Here is a 21113-nt window from a genome sequence, read left to right on the forward strand (position 1 = left end):
GAGCGGAAAGGGCAAAAGATGCTTTGGTATTTTTAAATTCCTTTTATATGTTGATTTTACTAAAGAATGTTCATTTGAAACTTTGGCAGTTTAAACTCTGTTGTACCTTTATGTGCCATCTGGCTGCTGAGTCAACCTGAGCAGGAAAACCCGGAGGAGAAAAGAGATTTGGCTTCTTTACACAGTACTGTACAAACATACTAGTGCAATGCATTTCTCTTTAAGGTTAGATGACTTGTGTTAAGCACAGTTTTGTTTCTTCCTAGTTAATGTTCATTTCCACTTTTAACGTCTTTTCACTGGAGGCAGAGGTGCGAGTTGATACAAAAGCATATATATGCGTGTGTGCATGTACATACATACATATATGTAAACCTTTCAGTTTGCAGCTGGCAATAGCTATGACAGCATTTTGCAAGAGAAAGTTACATGTAATTTAAATGAAGTGCTAAATCAGCTGAACTAGTGCCTGTCACTCCACGATGGCTGGGTTCACTGGGAGGGAAGGAAGATGACAAAAAATTGAATTTCCTGTTCTCCTCATCCCCCAGGTGAAGGCTGTAGTCAGTGAAGTAGTGACTGACAGTGATTTAATATTTCACATTATAAAATAGGGGTAACAGGAAAAAAAAAATTCCCCTTGGTGGAGGCCTTTTTGGTAGCACGGGGTCCAGGTGCTGGGAAAGACTTTTAATTAAAAGTACCAGACTGGCCTGGAGCTGCCGAGATGTTTTTCCCTCTCTCTCATGCTGGCACAGTCAAAGGGGGAACATTTTCCTTTGTGTAACACTGCCTTACGTGAGTGGCTCCGGAGACGGTAAGAACGCTCCTCTTGTGGATTTGCTGGTTATTGAATAGCGTGATTGGGCTAGGGAGGGGTTAACCATTCCTGCCCCACTGGGCCACTTGATCGTTGCCTGGCCTGAAAGCACTAAATCGTAAACCTAATTAAAAGAGAGCAGGAAAGTACATGCAGCTTAGAAGCAGAGCGCCATAACAGGGTTGTTCTTCCAAAGCAGTCCTGGCTGCTTGAACAGTTTTAGGTAGTGTGGCTTCTTAAATTTATATTTGATTAATTTATTTTAATTTAATTTCTGTAGTGTTCAGTGAAGAACTGCAGAACAGCCTTTCACGTCACCTGTGCATTTGACCGCGGCTTGGAGATGAAGACCATACTGGCGGAGAATGATGAGGTGAAATTTAAGTCTTACTGTCCCAAGCACAGCTCCACCAAGAAAACAGATGATGAGACTTTCAGTGAAAGCCCAGGTCAGGAGAATGGGAACGGGATTCAGGACAGCTCTCTTCCTGCCCACATCGATGCTTTCCACAGCATGGATCAAAACCAGGAGGAGGCCCACAGGGTCAGCCTCCGCAAGCAGAAGCTCCAGCAGCTGGAGGATGAGTTCTATACATTTGTTGAGTCTTTGGAAGTGGCTAAAGCGCTGCGGCTGCCTGAGGAGCCGGTGGGATTCCTTTACCAGTACTGGAAGCTGAAGAGAAAAGCCAACTTCAATAAGCCTTTGATTACCCCAAAGAAGGATGAAGAGGACAATCTGGCTAAACGGGAACAGGATGTTCTGTTCAGAAGACTGCAGCTCTTCACACACCTCCGGCAGGATCTGGAGCGGGTAAGCCACTGCGCTGCCCCGCGCTTGTGCGAGGTGCGCTAGCCTTCGTTAGCCACCTTTCCAAACGACGCTCTCAGTTACTGCCCTTGCGTGCAGGCACTCCATGCCGCATCTTAGCATTGTTCTTGTTGGAAAAGACGGTTAACACTAAATTTCTACAGAGCGCACCAATTACCCTCTTCAAGTAGAGGGTTAGTTCACAGGGCCAGCAGGTCTTGGCTTATAGTATCGACTCTCTTTATAACTGGATTGTCGTATTTCCGCTTATGCTTTTTTACTGATTAACACTGATGGCTGTGGACTGTACTGCAACCCCTGGCTAGAGCTTTTTTAGCCTTTAAGGGCTTTCTCTGCTCCTTTCCTGGTGCACAAGAAGGAAAAGATTATGGAGCTTACCTTGCTCTGCAGCAGATCTGTTTCTCATTGACACAGCGTAGTAGGAGGACATTTCACTGGACTGTCTCTGTAGTAGGTTTAGGAAGCACATGATGTTCCACTCAATTAGGTTCTGAATGTTTAAAGAACAGTTCTGTAGGATCAGTTTGGTGTTTTAAATACATCTGATCCTGCAAGGACCCGAATTCCTTCCTTTCTGTTTTTTTGGGGGTTAACTAGTAGAGTTTAAGATAAGCTAGAGTGAGAAAGAGTACTGAAATTATTTTAGTTTTTTACATCCATACAGCATATGGCTCTTATAGGCCACGTACGGAACCCGGCTCAAGAGGTCCTACCTCAGCGTCAGTAACCTGTGGGAGAACTAGAGCCTTTCTTCCAGAATGCTATCTAGTCTTCAAATCAGCACAGCAGGTGCTCAGGCATCTACTGCATCCTTTGTAGCTGCTACCTAGTATCTTTCATTTCTGCTCCGCATGCTCAAGATTTCTTCTAATCTTCTCTTTGATCAGCTAAATAAGTTGAGTGTCACTGTGTTCTCTGGATCTTACATTATTCTGTAGGCATCCTTTCCATTTTTAAGTGTGATGTCAAAACAGGATACATCACTCTAGTAATATTTTTAATACTTTACTACTCCGTTGTTCCCACTGATTGTACTTCCAAGATAACTTGGATGGAAAAAAAAAGTAAAAAATGGGGCCTACATTTTTTTTCTCCTTGTCAAGATAAAGTCGGGTAGACTTCTTTATGACTTGACATTAGTGACAGTATCATCCATCTAGACACAGACTTTGAAATCATGTCATCCAGTTCACCTAATGAAACAGGTACTTCTGTGGACATGACGTATCTGTCGTGTGTGCAGCTTGGATCAGACAAGATGAAGAACAAAAGACCGTGGACTGTATCAGGGCGGGTACTGGGCTAGACAGATCCCTTTTCATTCACATCCATAGAGTAACGACAGTTACGTAAAAGTACTGGCTGTCCTGGGACTAGAAGCCTTCAATAGAGCAGGACCTTAGCAAAACCAGTCATGCTTGTTAAATGTCTCCTCCTTACACTGGTGGTGAGATCAGCCGCCAAGGTTGTAATTCACAGGGCACCAGCCTGTATGCAGCTACACTGAACTGGGAGAGGAGCCTTGGGAACACCCACGTGTACTTCCCTGTGATTCCCTCGCCTGGGAAAGAAGTAACTGCTGAGCTCTAGTAGAGCAGAGGTTGTGAAACTTACACAGCTGTCTAGATTCGCCAGTCACATTTTAAGGGCAGAAATGTAGTTTTCTAAAAAAACCCTGGAGATAGTCAAAATAAATCATCAGTTTGTTACTGTTTCCAGTCCCTGCTACCTCTGTTGTGCTATGGCATGAAGAGACTGGCCTGCCTTCATTTTGATCAATCATACTGCAACAGCAGGGTCATCAGGAAGACCGGTACTGTTGAATAGTTCTCCACATTTTCATGCTATTAATTAAGTATAATTCTGTGTTGTGTCTCAAACAATAAGAAGCAACTGGTGCTAGGCTATTTAATACTGAGTCAATTTAAGCATTTCCAGCATTTCTTAGAGTTCCTGTCTGTATGTACAGGATTGAGGTGTTCATGGAAGTTACTTCTGTGCTGTGGCCCTCCCAAATCTGATGGAATAATCCGTCAGTTAAATGGTATTTAAGACTCTTTTCTAAGAAGTGTGTTGAAGAAGGTTAAATTTAAATACATTACTAACTTGTTTAAATGGTGTATAGTACTTAAACTGAATTAATTCGAAGCACAGACTGACAACATCATAGAAAAATAATTCCTGTAAAATAACTCATCAATTTGATGTCTTTTAGGTGCGTAATCTCACTTACATGGTGACCCGAAGGGAAAAAATCAAGAGATCTGTTTGCAAAGTTCAAGAGCAGATATTTAATATCTACGCAAAGCAGCTGGAACAAGAAAGAGTTTCAGGTATGCTTCAGTGTTACCTTTTTCACGTAAGACCACAGGAGGCAGAAGCATTGAAAGGTTTGGTTACAGGCTAATGGCTAATTTTGAAGGACAAACAGGACCTCGTTTATTCTCATTAAAATCTTGGGTAGTCCACCATGCATCAGCAGATTGGAAGAAAAAATGAGAATCTGTGTAGCTCTAATGGGGGGCACATTGCTATAGAAACTGCTAAGTCTGTGTTCTTATCCGTGGGGCACTGAATGGCTTGCTGCTTCAGAGCCTTTCTGGTGTGATTCTTTAATGACCCCGTATGACAGAGAGACCATGACTTACATTCAAGTGCCATATGGTACCTAGTAAGTCTGCAGTTTATTAGTGCCGCTGCATTAGCGTTTAGTATGTGCTTCTTTGCATCATAGATGGCAGTTTAAAGAAACGAATTTTGAAAAGGTAGCGCTCTGGTTTTACAAGACCACTTTTTTTCTGCCTAATCTCATTGACTAGTCTTTTCTCAGGAAGATGAATACCTTCACAGTTATTGCATTAACTAGATTATCCTTAAAGTTTTCAGTAACTAATAAACCATATTTCAGACAGAATCAATCGATCAGCTCCACTTGCTGATTGCTTTTCCTCCCCCTCTTCTGAGGAGTCTCTCTGTCCTAGGGGATAGAGTAGTGCTAGGATTTCTATTTGCTACAAGTGCAATTAGGTGCAGCACAGCTACGGGAGAGTAAACTACACCAGCAGTTAATGTTGTCAAACCACGACATAGCCGCATAATCGTGACGTAAAGGTGCTGGGTCGGCAACCAAAAACCCATTTATGCTGAAGAACGTCAGGCGTGACGAACAGAGTTCAAATAGGTACATGCAAAAGCAGTTATTTACCCAGACACGGAACTGCTTGACTTTGACTTAATTTGTTTCCATTTAGGTGTGCCTTCCTCATTCTCCTCAATGGAAAACACGGTGTTGTTCAATAGTCCATCTTTGGGCCCCAATGCCCCTAAGATAGAGGATTTGAAATGGCATTCGGCGTTCTTCAGGAAACAAATGGGCACATCTCTAAGCCACTCTTTGAAAAAACCACACAAGAGAGACACAGTAAGAAACAGCTCTGGGAACGACAGCAAATCCATGCTGCGGCAGCCCAGCCAAAGGGAAGGCGGTGCAGCTCCAGGTAGCTTTTTAAATTTTGACAAGACCTTTGCAGAAACACGGCTTGTATCAGCACAGCAGAAAAATGGCATAGTTATACCAGACCACAGAAAAAGAAGAGACAATCGTCCCCAGTGCGAGGTGATCAAGGCAGAGCTAAAGGAAAAGACTTCTAAACACAACCACAAACCACTGAGACCCACAGAACTCTCTCAGAGGCAATCAGAAAATAAAAGGGCTGTGAACCACTCCGGTGGTAGGTCAGCACCTGGCACGCGGAGGGATATAGTGCCTAAATGCAATGGGGGGCTTGTCAAAGTAAACTCTACTCAGACAGTAGTTAAAGTGCCTACGACGCCCACGAGCCCAGTGAAAAACTGGGGCGGATTCCGAATTCCAAAGAAGGGGGAGAGGCAACAGCAGGGTGAGAGCCCGGAGGAGACCTGCCGCCAGAACTCCAGCTACCCCTACCTGGGCGTGGGCAGAGTTTCACCGAAGGACAGGCCAAAAAGCAAGCTAAAGCCTGACAGTGAGAATGATGGGTACATCCCCGATGTCGAAATGAGCGACTCAGAGACTGAAGTGGCTGAAAAAAAGTGCAGGCAGCAGAGGCTCAGTCCAGACAGCACTATCAGCAGAAGGACAGACATTATTAGGCGAAGCATCCTGGCATCCTGACTGGACACAGGGACACGGTGTCAGCACCGTGGTCAGTAGAGTCACTGCCTACAAGCCAACTCCACATTATTTATTGGTGTGAGAGAGGAGAGTTCTTAGACGTGGCTACAGATTGACAAATCGATAACCCATTATTCCTGAGCTGTATAAACATGTTTACATGCACTTAAAGCTGGTTTTTTTTGCCCCCGCCCCCATTCTGTGAGAAGTTTGAATCTCCTTTATTTGCAACTTTCCTGAGTAAGCAGAGAAATGACATCACTACTATAATAGGATTTGTGATGAACACTAAAATAACTCATGAAAACCTTTTAGAAAGGGGCTAGGGTGGGTAGGGGAAGTAGGCTGCATTCATCCCTTGTAGTTAAAAAGCACTGAGAAAATTTTACTCCCTTCCCCTGCGTTCTGGAAAAGCACAAGCTCTTAACTAGTGTGTATTGAATGGAAGATGGTTGTTTAACCATACTGCACTGCTAAACCCCATTACAAATGGTCACTTTCCTTGGATGGTGGTAGGTCTTTTTTTCCCCTCTTGGCAGAGTGTTTTGTCTTGCATTCAGTTTGAGCATAGATGGCCGCTCAAAACCCTCCATAAGCTCCAGAGTTTACATGTCAAGACACTTACTTATGAGATGACCAGATTGAACCGTGATGTTATACTGGAGGAGGAGGAAGGGACAGGTCAGGGTTGCAGCTGTCTTGCAGTGCAACAGCAGCTTGGAAAGACTCAGACTGAGCAAGGTCTGAGAAAGGGAGCAGGCTTGTGGGTTGCAGCAGCCCGTGGAGTAACCCTTCACCGTTGAGTCAGTCACCTGCCTCTGGGAGTCTGATGACAATTCAAGAAAAAAATAATTTCTAAGGCACTAGTCGGTAGGATTTCCCAAAGCCCACCACATATGCACTAATGGTACGTACTGGGAAAGCCAGGCTTATGACACTAAAGGGTTGCTTTAAAGTGGACATGAATATATATTTTTAAACAGAGTAAAATGGAGAGGCAATAAATTGTGATTAGCTCTTTACAGTCAAAAGAAGAAAAAATATTTCATTCTATTCTGGACTAGATTTGATGGAAGAGGGAACTCATATTCTGATAGTGTACTTTTTTTTTTAATAATTGCAAATGGCAATAACTAGTAAGCTGTGAGCAATAATCTTAGCAGATCATTAGGATACTGTTTTGTACCGAGTAGAGTGCACATATAACAGTGGAGCGTTAGGAGCCTGTAAATTTTGGAATTCTGCATAGATATAAGGAAGTCAGGTATGTACTGGTGAAAAAGTTTCAGCAGCAATGTGTTACAGAAAGACAGGCATAAAGAACCCCCTTCCCCGCCGTTTTCTACTCCGAGCCTGCCGTTATCACATCCGCTCACTTGTTAATGTTAGACCCTTGCCTCTTGAGCAGGGAACATTTAAAACGCAGTAGAACTCTGCCATAACCGAGTCTTCCAGAGGATTCAATCACAAAAAAAAAAAAGAAAAAAAAAAGCAGCTTATTAACACCCTATCTTGCTATGCAAGTTATCACTTAATTAAATATTTCAACAGAGTGCATCCCTATCCTTTGTTTTAAAACTGAGAAGTCTTAACCTTTTGAGGAAGGGGAATTTTGCGTAAGACAGCATACCTTTAAAAAACCATTGCTGGTCCTAAGAAGTTAGATTAACTTCATGACTTACAGAGGTGAAATTCAGTCAAACTGGTGAATCTGAAATTAGGTAGTCACTCTTGGGACGTGTTAAAAGAATAAGTACTTATTTGATTAAACAACAACAGACAGACAAAAGGTAAATGCAGGTAAGTAAGTTCTACTCAACATCCTGATTATTTTCCAGACAGGCACTGTTACTTTCTGTAAGAAAGAAACTCATGACCGTATAGGGAATTGTTTGTCAAGCCATAGATGGAGTAATCTAAATTTGGATTCTAAGTAAACATTTAACCTCACACCAGTTTGAAAGAGGTACCTTGTTAATTTGCACTATTATGAATGCTAATGTTGTGCGGAATTAATGCCTTATCTGTTTTGCTCCCCAACATTTAGGTTAATAAGCTTTCTAATGTTTCAAGTTAGGCTGAACCAAAACCAAAAAAGCTGTAAGATGACCGCAGTGTGACTAGCTCTGTAGGTTAGTTTCGTCTCCCATGCTTAGCGCTCAGCAGAAGAGGTGTTGTAAGTACAGCAGTGACAATACAAACCCAGCCCTGTATTTTATTGGGATAGAACCATTTGCTGAATTTCTGTTTTTAAGCGTTACCTTTCCTTGTGCAGACTGACCAAGAGATCTTTGATTATGATTGGTGTATTCTGTCAAACTGTAGGCTAGCTGAACTTCTGTAAAGTTGCCTGGAATGCCGTTTGTTAGGTTATAAACTCACACAAAGCTAAATGAAGGGTTATACGTGTTGTGTATAAATCTTAATTTCAGAAATTTGAGAAAATTGTCATTACATTTGTAAAACCTTGTACAGAAGATTTTTCACTATGTGCCTAGCTTTGGTGTCCATTCAGCTGAAATTAATTAAAAAAGGTGCATGAAGACAGATAGAAATAAAAAGTATATGTAGAGATGACTATTTTATATTACATGGCCCTATCCTGTATTTATTTTCTCCCTTTTCTGAAGTATTTATAAAGACCTAGTTGAAGACAGCTGTATTTTTTGTTAAGATATTCAGTAGAATTGTGCCTTTTTGTCTGTATGTGAATAAATGCTGTACATTTTTGCAGTATCCTTGCCAGCAGTGTTTTAGAATTTGCAGTAGTTACTTTGTTTGGGTTTTTAAACACTTCACTGCAATGATCCGAACAACTTTCATGGTTAAAATAAGCATTTAATTTGGATTATTACAAAATGCACACTGTGGTTGCAAGAGAAAGATGTGGTTTGTTGTTTTTTTTTTTTTTTTTTTTTGGTTAGGAATAGTATAGGGTCTTGTTACTGACAGCTGTGCCTATCCCATCAACGGATCCTCAAAGAGATGTTGCTTACCTCAAATAGTTTACATTTGCTGGTATCTGATGTCCTTCCAAAGTCCATAATCTTCATACACATGTTCCACTGGAAGAAGAACATGAGGTTCTTACCTGTGGATCTTCAAGACAAGACCACTGAATGTACATTCAAACTGCCTATAGTCAAGCAATGCAGACAGAGAATGTTTGCTGCTCTAGCAGGATCTCTAGGAGACAAGGCGTGAAGGGCAGAGTAGGTCCTTTCCTCTTGCTTCCTCGAAACTCAACATACGGAAACATGGAACGGACTTGGAGCAGAGCAAGAAAAGGACAAGGTTGTGAAGGCATATGTCTAGCAATACAGCTTGAAAAACAGCTATGGGTAAATAATGTTTCTCAGATCTGTACTTGTATCACATGCATTCCCATTGTGGGCAGCTGTGAGTGACACCCCTCAAAAACATATTTCAGAGAATAAAGATTAAAGGACGGCCCTCCTAAGAGATACTAGTACAAGCTCTTCTAGGTGTGAATAAAAGTCCGAAAGAGGTTATTGCAGCTGCTTTGTAGATCTTGCTGACAGCAGCCTTTCTGACAGGCACTGCAGGGCTGGGGTTACCGAGTAAGAGTGGGTCAGAGCTGAGGACAGCTTGCTAACCACTGCAGTAGACTATGAAAAAGTTTCTCATACGCAGTGATATATCTTTCAAGATCCGGCCTATGCCAGAAGGTGTGTGGGGCCCTTGGGAAGGCCCAGAATGAAACTGTACTACCTTCGTACTCAGTTTATCTATCTTACCTGTTGAATGGAAGTAACTAACTATTCACCTAAAAACTTTACCTAAGTAAACTTTGTCAAGAACAAAGTTTTACTCAATGGGGAGCATTGATATCACACTAGGGAATCTTTAAAACACTCAAAAACTGGTGTTGGTGTGGGAAAGGAAGGTAGGGGAAACAAACACTTTCCAATGGAAGAGTGACAAGAAATAACCTAAGGTAGAAACAAATGTAGAACAGCCAAAACAGATGATTGAAAAGCCTGCTGCTCAATTCCATGAAACAGTCTAGCATCGTGAGGGAGAGAGCAAAACTTACCTAACCAGCAAGCCTCAAATTTTAATTGCCTCAGCAAGTGCCTTTCCTCTGAAAGTCCAACTTGTGAGCAACACGCCAGCAGCCGCCTCTAGACACCAAACAGAAATGAAAGGAGGTGGTGGTAAGATGACGAGCTTCACTTGACCACGTTCCCTTCTGTGGTTCAGACAAATGTGTTTGGTCATTTTTTAGCTGCTCAGAGGATCAGGCAGACAGGAGGGAAGTCTTTTTCTTTCCTGTGTCATCTGCCATAATTGCTCTGCTGCCCCTTAACTTTACTGTTAGGTGCTTGTGTCATCACTGCAGTTCATATTCTGGCAAGTAACCATTACACAAGAGCCACACCGCAAGTTGAAATGAATATACCCATAACTAAAAGGGAACCAGGCAGGTGCCCTTCTGTGCCTCAAGGAACAAAACCACAAATACTGTTCCTCAAAAACTTAGTTACCTGCTGTTTTTCAGCCAGGCTTCACTTCACAGCTAGAGCCTCTCTTTAAGGGGTGAATGGGATTAATAGCTCACAGAAAATCTTCCAGGTGGTCTGTCATCATCTCAGATGTGCATTATGCAAATTAAAATAAGGTGCTTGGTACTTACCTCCCTCTGTATCACATACACAGTTGATTGATGAAAGTCTCACTGCAGCAGACGTTTGGAGCTGCTGGACAATGTATCCATGTTGCTTTGAAAAAATCTTTGAAGTCTTTTAGCAAAATTAGAGATTGTAATGCATACAGGCATATATCAAACCGAGAAAGCACTAGTAAAGAAGCACGTTTGTGTGTGTGTGTGTGTGTGTGTGTGTACACAACTGTAGAAAATAGTAACTTCCTCTGCAGTAAGCAGAAATTTTTCTTGAGGCTGCCAGGTTTTCAGGAGGTGGCACACACTCTTACTTTCTCCATGTGGTGATTAACCCAGGTCTGTCCTCTAAAATGCAAACGTGGTCAAGATCCACTGCGACAGACGTATGGGCTTCTTAGTCCAAAACAACAGTTTTCACCAAGCACTGGGTAAGCATTATCCATCAACTCAGTTAGAAGTTACAAACTAGAACTACGCTCTTCACATTTAAGAGGAAGGACAAGAAATTACATAACTCCAAGATGGGAGCACTTAAAAATCAGTTAACACCTATCCAATGTTTATAATATATGCTGAAAGAGAAAACAGAGTTCAGCTCTAATTTTAGAATGGTATGTATGAAGTTTCTCAGCTACCAAAAACATGTACGCAAGAGGATTCCCACATAGTGGCATCTGTAGAATTCAAACATGCTAGTTCAAAATGCATAAAAGCTGGATGACTTCACCAGCTTTGTGCAAACTGAAGTAACGGAGAACTGAAATTCCCAGACACATACAAACCAAGAGAGCAGATCAACAGGAAAGCAAGGAACAATTGTAAAACAGTAATCGGGAAGAAAAAGCACAACCGAAGAAAGATTACAGTTCTTCGACATGAGCTGTATGAGTAGCCACAGCAGCATTTTATTTATTAACTGTTTCCCAGGGGCATCAGAACAAACTGAACCGAATTCTTAAAACTGGAAGGCAGTGGAGGCATTTTGCAGCTGTAATGCCTACTATAAAAACAGCAACTATTTGGCATTCATGATTTAATTAGTGTCTTACTACAATTCATAAAAGATCTTCAAAATGTTCCCAAGTTACTGCACTACAAAGAAAAATTAAAGGTATCGACTGTATGTGAGCAAAGCTGTTCATGAATTTCAATATAATGTTATCTGTTCCCTGTACACAATCTTGTCGTAGTTGGAGCTGGTGTTTTTTAGACCAAAAAAGACCAATATGCCACAGCACTGTATCAGATTGTTTCATCTGCTACATTAAAGGACTTTAATTACATCATTTTGCAGTCGTCTTCCAATCTTTACTATGCATGCAGATACAGTATCTTCGTCCACCCCCTTTCTTACCTGAATAAATCAGAAAATGTTTATCTAAGTTTTACAAGCCTTGCCATGCAGTTGACTTTAATGCTCCAATATGAAGTTTCTCCAGCAATCTTCTTATCGCCAACACGGCGTGAATGAACAATTCATATGTTTAAATATTTTCCAGATCCTTCAGGGAAGCAGCTTTTTTCTTCTGTGTAGTTATCAGGCTGAGCTGTAATTAAAAACAAGCAGATAGCTTCTTAGAGAATGTTTTTTAAGCTCCCAAGTATCAGCAGAACTTCAATATGGAAGGTGTTGTGAAGGAGAGGGAACAAGCATAGCTAAGTGGGAATTTGGGGTAAACAGAATTCACAACGCACTCTATAGATGACTACTGCTTTTGTCTCATTTCAGATCCCAAAGAATTCATGATGATGAAAGATTAGGTGGCAGGAGTATACTTCAAAGACATCTACATAGAATACACACATTTTAAGCCTGTGCAAACATTACCCTGTATTTTTTATGTTTCTTCCTGAATTACTATTATTTAATAAATAGCTAAGATTTATAGTCATTGAACTAACCACAAGAAAAATGTAATTTCTAGACTCCCTAATAGTCCAGCTCTAGCCTGTATTGGATTTAATTTTACAAGCAAGCTGGATAATGGAATGAGAATACACAATTAAGTCAAGTCAGAAAGTAGCCCTCAACCTACACGTTCAGAATACAGAGAAGAGTTACCGTTCTGATTCTGAGGAAGCACACGCACAAACATTCACTCTTCTGAGAGCTAGAAGAGAATGAACACCTTGTTTCTTCAGATTCAGAAGAGCGGACGTTCTTGCAGCAGTACTCCTGGAGACTGCTTTTTCCAGCCTTTAATGGGAACAGGGCTGGTACGTCTTTTGTGGGGGGGTGGGGTGGGCAGGGAGATGAAGGGGCTTGGCATGAAGTTCTTAAGTCACTACAAAGAAGCCATGCTCGACAGCTGGCAGCACTAACCTCTGCCAAGCCTGAAGATGGCAAGGCAGTTCTGAAGACCGGCAATAAGGTCTGGACAGCAATTTAGCTGCTAGACATCTTACCAAGTCACTTTGTTACCTTTCAGAGGGCGACTGGTGAGGAACAGATAATTATTGAGGTCTTCAGGAACAGCAAGACCTCTTCCTATATGGGCACTGAGGCCAGGACTTTACTCCCTTGAAAGGTGCTGTGACCATGTTTTTTAAGGGAAGATAGCACCTCAGAAGTATTAGAGCTGCTGAACAGATCCATAGAAGAAACAGGAGGTAAAAAAAACCCAAACCACTTTTTCAGAGCAAACCTTCACCAGTTGGGTAGACCTTGTCATGACAGAGAGCATTTACAGCCAGGAAACGGGGCTTATGTTACGATAGCTTGGCAGCTATGCCCCTTTATTCACTGCTGTTGGGAAAAAAATGCCCTTTGTCCTAATTGGACAATTTAGATCAACCAAACATTTCCTCTCTGCAACTCACATGGGATCACTCACGTTAAAAAGCTATTAATTTGCACATGGGTTTCCTAAATCACTGTAAAAAATTAGGAGGCAGAAAGACCACCTTTACTTAATAGGAGACCGACTTGAGTAACAAATTTGCTTGGCAAATAAGCGAACCCAGTGTATAAACCCCCCATGGGATTTGCTTCAAGATGTAGAGCTTGAACAGAATGGAAAAAAGAACGCTGGATGGAAGAAAAAACCTACTGTCCAGCAGAGAAAATACAGAATTCTAGGTAGCATGGGGTTTAGACAAAGCCCCAAGTTTCTCTCTCTGAAGAGAAGAAAACCTTTCCTCCCAATATCCCTAATGTCTAGAAATATTAAATAGTGCTGCTTAAAGCTGGAACCGAGTTGTAAGAGAACTGGAAAAAGAAGGCAGCAACAATTCAGCTCATTAAGTGATCACAATGGTGCACAAGGAGGTCTTAGGCATATAAATGGCTCTAATAGACGCACCTTTTCTGCAGTTTTCAGAATCACTGAAACATGTACTAGGCATGTTTACTACAGTAGCGAGATACATACACCATCCCTTCTTTCCGCCCTTCCCAGGGCCTGGAAAAAAGCAAGTATTTCCTATTCTGTCTGCACAGTTTTCAGTATTTTTGATATTACAGGACTTAGTGTGTCCGTTACACGTAACTGATGGTAACTGCCGTGGGCTGTACTTCTCCTACAGTCTTTGGGGACACAGCTACTGGAGGCTACTAATGAAAACGCAGGCGGACAGACAAGAAGTTAACAACTGTGGAAGTTCTCATGACATGGCAGAAGGTACTCAGGGTTGCAACTGGATGAACACTGAGCAGGTCTGCACTATCAATTCTGTCCTGCAACCACTCCACTGCACGCCATTTCCCCATGCTCTTTGTGCGGCCACACAATGAATTGGACCAGGGAACTTATTTGGCTGAAAAACCCCACAAACAGAATTCCCACAAACCAGCTACGCTGCCTAGCAGTTTTTGTAAGGCAGTTCTCCAGTCATCAACTCAAGATGTGCTTTGTTTTACATCAGACTCCCCAGGAGACAGGTGTAGGAATCGGCACAAAATTTGCTCTTTATCGTGTGAAGCCACCGTTTGCAACTGCTGCAGGAGGTTACACCAAGCTAAAAAAAGCCTGCTTTATGTAAATAGGAGCTGCAGTTGTTTAAGGAGGTTTTTTTCTCTTTGTTAACTTGCTGCCATTTCTGCAGATGGAAATGATCATATACCTTCATTCACACATTTTGAACCACACAAGTTTAATTCACATCAAATTTGTTTCCATACACAAATCTATACTGTCACTTAAGCATCCTGTCAGAAGGTGGCACTTAATTGAATATGCATCAGTTTTGTGATGATGCATCCAAAATACAAGCTTGTTGTTAAAATTATATTAGTGATAATGCACATAAATGATCCCCTCTACCTCAGGAATGATACAAAGTGAGTATTTTTGTTGTATTCAATAGGATTTTTTTAATGCACTTGGGTAACATGTTTTTTGTTAGTTTTGTACCTTTTGAGATGCTGTAGCAGCCCTCTGTTCTGCCTGGCTCAGTCGCCTTTGAAGCCTGTTGATGTATTCTCGATATTCCATCATTAATTTTTCATCCTGTGTAAATGAAATACCTCATTACAAATGCAAAGTTCTTTTTACTGGATCCATGCATACTGTAGCGAAAAAGCTTAAAACAAGGAATTTAAGAAGTGGAACTGTTTACCACTTACAATAAGACTGAAGACATACTGCTGACATATTACAGAGAATTTCCAGCTCAAATATGACATCATATGACTTTTCCAATCAGAGTAATCTGCAGAGGAAGTTTTACTCATTTCACCATCTTGAAGTAAGATGCATAAAACCTGACATTTTAATCCAGGTAATTTAATTTACACAATCTTACAATGTAAATGTCGTAGCTATAGTCAAAGGGGAAAAAGAAAGTACTTAGATAACACAAACGAGATGACAATCTTCCTACAGGTTTTTTCTGTTCTCCTCATCAAAGGGTACGTATAAAGTCTTACTTAACCATCCTTTACTTACAGAAATCTATTCTCGCACCAGCCCCATTCTTCTCCTCTAAATAACACAGCACTACAAAAACCAACACAGAAGGACTTATCCTAGAAAGAATTGGGTATTATCCCAGATTTATGAGGCTGACAGGATAGCTGTTTTCTAAAGTGGCCATTAATTATTGAACAATGCACATTCCAAAACAACCCTGCCCTTAATCTTTAATGGATAATGCTTTTATCTATATGCATATATGCACATACAGTGTAAATTCTACTATACACATAGTACGCTGAGAATTTGGTATCTCTGCATATGCTACATTATCCGTAACACAATACCTACTCCTTTTTAGAGGTATGCATGCATACATAGGCATAAGTGACTTCAGAAACATTTCCTGAATTGTCTAAAATTGCTAGATTAGTAACCCTGAAAGACGATCTCTCCTTTACCTTTTCTTGTAATTTGAGAGTAAAGTTAATTTGTCTTCCTGCCATCTGAACATGTCAATCAGCAGAAACTGTGGGGTTTTCCAGTTATAACTACTCCTGTCAAAAATCCTTACTTTTTTCTAAACCAGCAACATAAGTCATCTAAATAGGTTTCTGTTAAGATCCTAGTGTGCATGCATCAGGTTGTAACTGCAAGTAGTTGTCATATCAGTCATTATCTTACCTCAGTTACCTTTTCATTTGCCATTTCCAGCTGAGAAATGAGCTCCTGGCTACGAAGTTTTTGTTGACTCAGCTCACTTCTGTTAATCAGAAGAAAAGATGCTGATTAACACATACAGTGCATCAGTTATCAGAATATAATTTCATAGGTACTTTCTTGCATTGTAGGGGCTTATAGTGTATTTTTAATTACAGCGTTGCCCTTAAAACATTCATTTCAAAAGCACTACACAGCTAGCACTTCTTTGTGAGGTATATTCAAAACTATAACGGCAGAGGAATGAGATGTATTTGTTTGAATCAAGAGGAGTTTATCTGACATTTTACGGGAGTTTTTTTCTGTTTATTGAATCTTATTTTGCAGGCACATTATCAAATATGCTATAAATATAAGCTGCATTTTCACAGTGTGTTCAATATTTAGATTAACATTCTAATTTGTGTCTCACAACCAAACTTCAATGTGGACATTTTTGAAGGTGCTTTGAAGTACCTAAAACCAAATCATACTATACTTGCAAGACAGACAACAATGTAACACTTCATGAGGAAAAGGAAAAAGCCACCTTCTTCAAAATGGTCTTTTTACTTTTATACTCAATGTTTTAGTGATCCTGAATTTGTATAGTACTGAAGATAAAAAATATCTGGGTTACGGTAGACATCTTTGAGTTGGTGCTCAAAGGAAACAGTTCTTGCCTCCTGTCATCACAAGCCACTGAAAAAGAGGTATGACCAAAGATGGAAATATCTAAACTTTGGTAATTTAGCCAGAGGAATATGCAAAACTAAATGAGCTGCTCTAACCTTTCACCAGTCTCTACTCCAGAAGCAACAGCCATCACAGAAAATGGTGTGATCAAGATTCTTGCCACCAGTTTCACCTTCTACATTGAGGTTCAAACATGTTTGTGAAGAAGAATTTTCAGATCTATTTGCCTTCCTTTGCCAAGCTGAAAGCATGCTGAAATGCAACCACCTTCATGAATATGTAGCACATTGACAACGCTTAGAAAGCTGATACCTAACCTTTAGGTGCTCTGCCTATTACTGAAACTACATGCACTGTAATGAAAGCTAAAGCCTTTATTCCTTCTGGGGAAATGGAAGTAAGGTAGGAGACACTTTAACATCAGATCTTCGTCTTAAAAGGCCTCTGCTCTTTTAATGATGGCATTTAGTTCTCAACAATAATCTACCCCTAAAAACTTTTAAACTTAGTATTTTATAAAATTTTGAATGGAAACTGCTATATGGCACTTGAAATAGGAGGTTGCACTCTATCTGTTAACCTACGGTTGACGAGTATACCTGGCTGGTAGTTTCCACTCCCTTGTTGTCAACCAACCCCGTTAACCAGTCCCAGGTAGATACCATAAAAACAGTTCAACGCTTTTTGACGAGCTGCTATAAAAATGAGAGTACATAGGCAGATACTTAAACCATGTTAGACAGTTAAAATGATATATAGATTATACCTGTGCTACCACATGTGAACATTTTTATATAAAATAAGAATTAAAGATGGATTAAAATTGCAGGATCAAGATAGTACATTAACACTTAACACTACTATTGCAATTTGTTCTCTGTAACCAATATCAAGCATCAAGATGAAGCATTTTCAATACAGGAGCCCTAATGAACAGCTGTTTTCTGAAAGCTCAGTTTTTATAAACTGTTTTAGTAGCAGAACAGAAATTTTATACAATTCCTGTCCTATCTTTTCATACATACCTTTTTCAAAATTAACTCCCTAGAAAACTGTTCAAAGACTACTCCTTACAATGTGTAGACTGCTTATGTTCAACTACACTAGCAAAAAAGGCTTTGAAAATAAATTCTTAAATTCTGACTAACCATCTTTATTGTTATGTCATCTTAGAGGACTATCCACATAGATCGATTTTCTAAATTAAAAATTCTTAGTTACTGAAAACAATCTGTCTCCTATACTTGTACTGAGGTGTGGAATTAGCATTCTTAGCAGCACAGGCCATAAACAAGAGTTTACATGCTCATATACAGCTGTATATCAAGAAATTATTTTTATAATTTGATCACACTGAACACGTATTTAAAGAAAACAGTTTAACCTTGTAAGCATAAGGAAACATGATGGCTGTTGAGCTAGACAGCTGATTCATTCTGATCGTTAACCCTTCCCCGAACACACATGATGAGATTTTAATATTAAAATTGAGCAGTAACCCCAACTGCTGAATAATCAAATCACTCCCCACCCCGTACTGTCTTTGTTAAGTGAGTGGGAAACAAAAGGTGAGCTTTTAGCATTTTGGCAGACGGGTGATAAATCCGCCAGCTGCAGCAAGTGCGTTCTGCAAAGCTCTCATATGACAAATATAGCATGTGCCAGCTGTTTTTTCGGTTGAATTATACTATAATATGCTTCAGTTACTCTTAGTAATTATGAATTTTGTATACTGCCAGTACCTGCAGCTGTCTCTCATCCTGTTAATTTTTTTCTTTAATGAACATCTTAAAATAAGCAGCTATGGCTGCCAAACATTACAGAAGTGCAGCCAAGAATAATGTTTTAGAAATGGAGGAAACTTCTTCATCTCAAGATGCTGTGCAATTCACTCAATGTACTACTGTACAGGACGGAGAGAGAAGGAGAAGGCAGTCCTGGTCAACGCTTCATACACAGGAACCAAAAAAGGTAATTCTTCAGAGGCAGATTCTTCTCAATTAAAGAAAAGAGAAAACTGAGAGCTCCAAAAACCACACATGGCTACCGATGAGTCAGGGACTCTAACTATGACACAGAAATGTTTCAGAAGCAGAAGCTGGAACAAAGACACCCAAAATAGCTGCGATCAGATGACTTAAGCTAAGCAAAGTATTTAAATTTAAAAACAATATGGCAAGGATTCCCTTTTTGTAAGTACTGACAACTACAATTCAAGTGAGTATTAAAAAAATGAAGCCATTCAGTATAGTTGCTCAAATATAACGGGTTTATGTTACGACAAATATTTTTTTTTTTTTCCCAAAATGTTGTATCTTACTACTAGACAATAGTGGCAGATGGTTAAGATTACTAATTTACCAATTTGTTCATACTATGTATTAGCATTAAATTTATTACTTTTTTTATTAGTTAAAGACTTAAGATTTTTAAAGCTCCTCAGATGCATTGTTGCATGGAAGCAACTTCTAAAGTACTTGCCCTCTTTATCATTTAAGCCAACGTTTATAAATTGTCTCATGCACTGTTTTGTAGATTCAGTTTATATTTCTAAAAAGAGAACAGACTTGTGTATACCTATTACTACCCCTACTCAGGCTCAACTGTACCTTAACTGAGCAATCATCCACATGTCTAACAGGCCAAAGGAATATTCATAGCAAAGTTCAGAGGTCAATTTCCTGTAGACTTTCAAGTTACAAGATCTACCTTCTCCCCATCTGCAGTTTTCAAGATTGACTCCACTGAAGGGCATTCTGTGGAAAATTTAGTCATTTGGGTGAATATGACACTTCGCTTATCAGTGTGAATCTTGTTCTGATCCCTGGTCCAACCAGAATCATGTTCAACAAAAATGCTCTTGGTGTTGGCCACTGGTGAGGAGTCTAGTAACAGTTTATGTATAACCACTGCTTATCTGCCAAATTCTTTCTCAGTTTACTCCAATTCTTATCTTCATTCTCAGGATTAGAACACAAAAATCTATGAGAAATACTGATATCCCCATTAGAAGGCATTAACCATCTATTACTACTTGTATTACGGCCTCTTTTTTATTTGTTTAACCTAGTTACCGTAAGTACAGACCAGTCAAGGTGGACTTTACAGAATGAATGAATAATCTGCTCTTATTTTTTAAACTGGCATACAGTCTTTCACTTTATTTTCTTTTAGTAAATGCTGGTAGATCCGATTACCCTGGTTTTGCTTAAATTCTGTTGTCAGAACTTTCTCTCTCACCCCTTCTCGATCTATCCTGTATTCTGTTGTTACTGAAGTTTGTTTCCTTCCAATTTACAAATTTTGTAAATATTCCTTTGGTATTGCTGATTTCACTTTCTATCCCTGCTGTCATTTATTCTTCTCAGCTTAAGTCTGAAGAACTATATAGTTTTATACACAATGCTGTAAAGTAATAAGAACAGTCCTAGCCAGTCTCTTCCCCCAAACATGGCCATAGGAACTGTTTTTCTAGGTTATAGTACTTCAGTGAAAGCAAGAGCCTTTAAAAAGATGTGTATGTATTCCTCATTTCTTTCAAAAGTAAAGCCTTTCAAATGAAGACAAGAAATGTAAAAGAAGCTGGAAGCACTTGATACCCGTTTTTTTTACCACAGCTGTCAAAGGCAGATCACTCAAGTCCCTTAAAGTTTTGGGACGTTCAAACTGACAGTGATCTTAGAGCTTCCAACTGTAAAGCAACAACATGGATTGCTTAGATTTGTTATCAAATTCCACACAAATTTGTGGAGAAGTGGCACTAAAGATCAAAATAATTTTTTAAACATTAAACCTAATTCCAGTTTGGTTATTTAGGTTACTTACAACAATGTTCCAGATATAGGGGGAGAAAAAAAAAAAAATCAAATAGAAACTCAAGTAAGTGTCAGTTACTAAATTAATGAACATATAATGGTTAAATTATTCACCAAGACTTAGAAGCTCTTTTTGGGTTACAAAAAAAGTTATCTTTAGAAACAAGTTTGCTAGTTTTAAAGAATTTCTATACTTCTCTTACTATTTTCCATTTAAACCCCTATAAGGAACATGAAAGATGACTTATTGCCTCTCAGAATTTCACTTCATTCTACTGATTATTCCTGGTCAGAACTGAATTGGTGGTTCAATCCCAGACCCTAGCAGAGATGCAACCATCAAAAAATGCAAGCCTGCTGAAACGCAGCAAGTAACCAAACCAATTCAACTAAAATGAAGTGTTAATATGCATTTCTGTCTCAAAAGCCACATCTGTCCTTTGGTCTTGAGGTGGATTGACCCAGCTGGCAGGTAAGCCCCCACCCAATTGCTCGCTTACTCCCTCCCAGAGGAAAGGGGGAGAGAACTGGAAGGGTACAGGTGTGAAAAAACCTCATGGGTCAAGAGAGACAGTTTAATAAGTGAAGGGGAAAAAAAAAATT

At 39.9% G+C, this 21113-nt stretch overlaps 2 protein-coding genes across 10 annotated transcripts in view; one reads left to right on the forward strand and one right to left on the reverse strand.

Annotated features, from left to right (window-relative positions):
- The window catches only part of JADE1 (jade family PHD finger 1), a 44231-nt gene extending 37320 nt beyond the window's left edge, over positions 1 to 6911 (forward strand). For all 7 annotated transcript variants that reach the window (XM_052815233.1, XM_052815223.1, XM_052815203.1 and 4 more), the window contains 3 exons: positions 1101 to 1631; positions 3865 to 3982; positions 4901 to 6911. In XM_052815233.1, coding sequence (XP_052671193.1) covers positions 1101 to 1631; positions 3865 to 3982; positions 4901 to 5802 — 1551 coding nt within the window. In that variant the 3' untranslated portion in view covers positions 5803 to 6911. The remainder of the gene's footprint in view (positions 1 to 1100; positions 1632 to 3864; positions 3983 to 4900) is intronic.
- Positions 6912 to 11328: 4417 nt separating this feature from the next.
- SCLT1 (sodium channel and clathrin linker 1) overlaps positions 11329 to 21113 on the reverse strand; it is a 47210-nt gene continuing 37425 nt past the window's right edge. For 2 of the 3 annotated variants that reach the window (XM_052815266.1, XM_052815278.1), the window contains 3 exons: positions 15985 to 16063; positions 14800 to 14895; positions 11329 to 11994 (listed from right to left, as the gene is read on the reverse strand). In XM_052815266.1, the coding sequence (XP_052671226.1) occupies positions 11932 to 11994; positions 14800 to 14895; positions 15985 to 16063 (238 nt within the window). In that variant the 3' untranslated portion in view covers positions 11329 to 11931. Of the gene's footprint in view, positions 11995 to 14799; positions 14896 to 15011; positions 15098 to 15984; positions 16064 to 21113 lie in introns of those variants that run through there. The other variant, XR_008239359.1, reaches the window with a different exon arrangement.

Source organism: Harpia harpyja, chromosome 2 (assembly GCF_026419915.1).
Source record: "Harpia harpyja isolate bHarHar1 chromosome 2, bHarHar1 primary haplotype, whole genome shotgun sequence".
Taxonomy (NCBI): Eukaryota; Metazoa; Chordata; class Aves; order Accipitriformes; family Accipitridae; genus Harpia; species Harpia harpyja.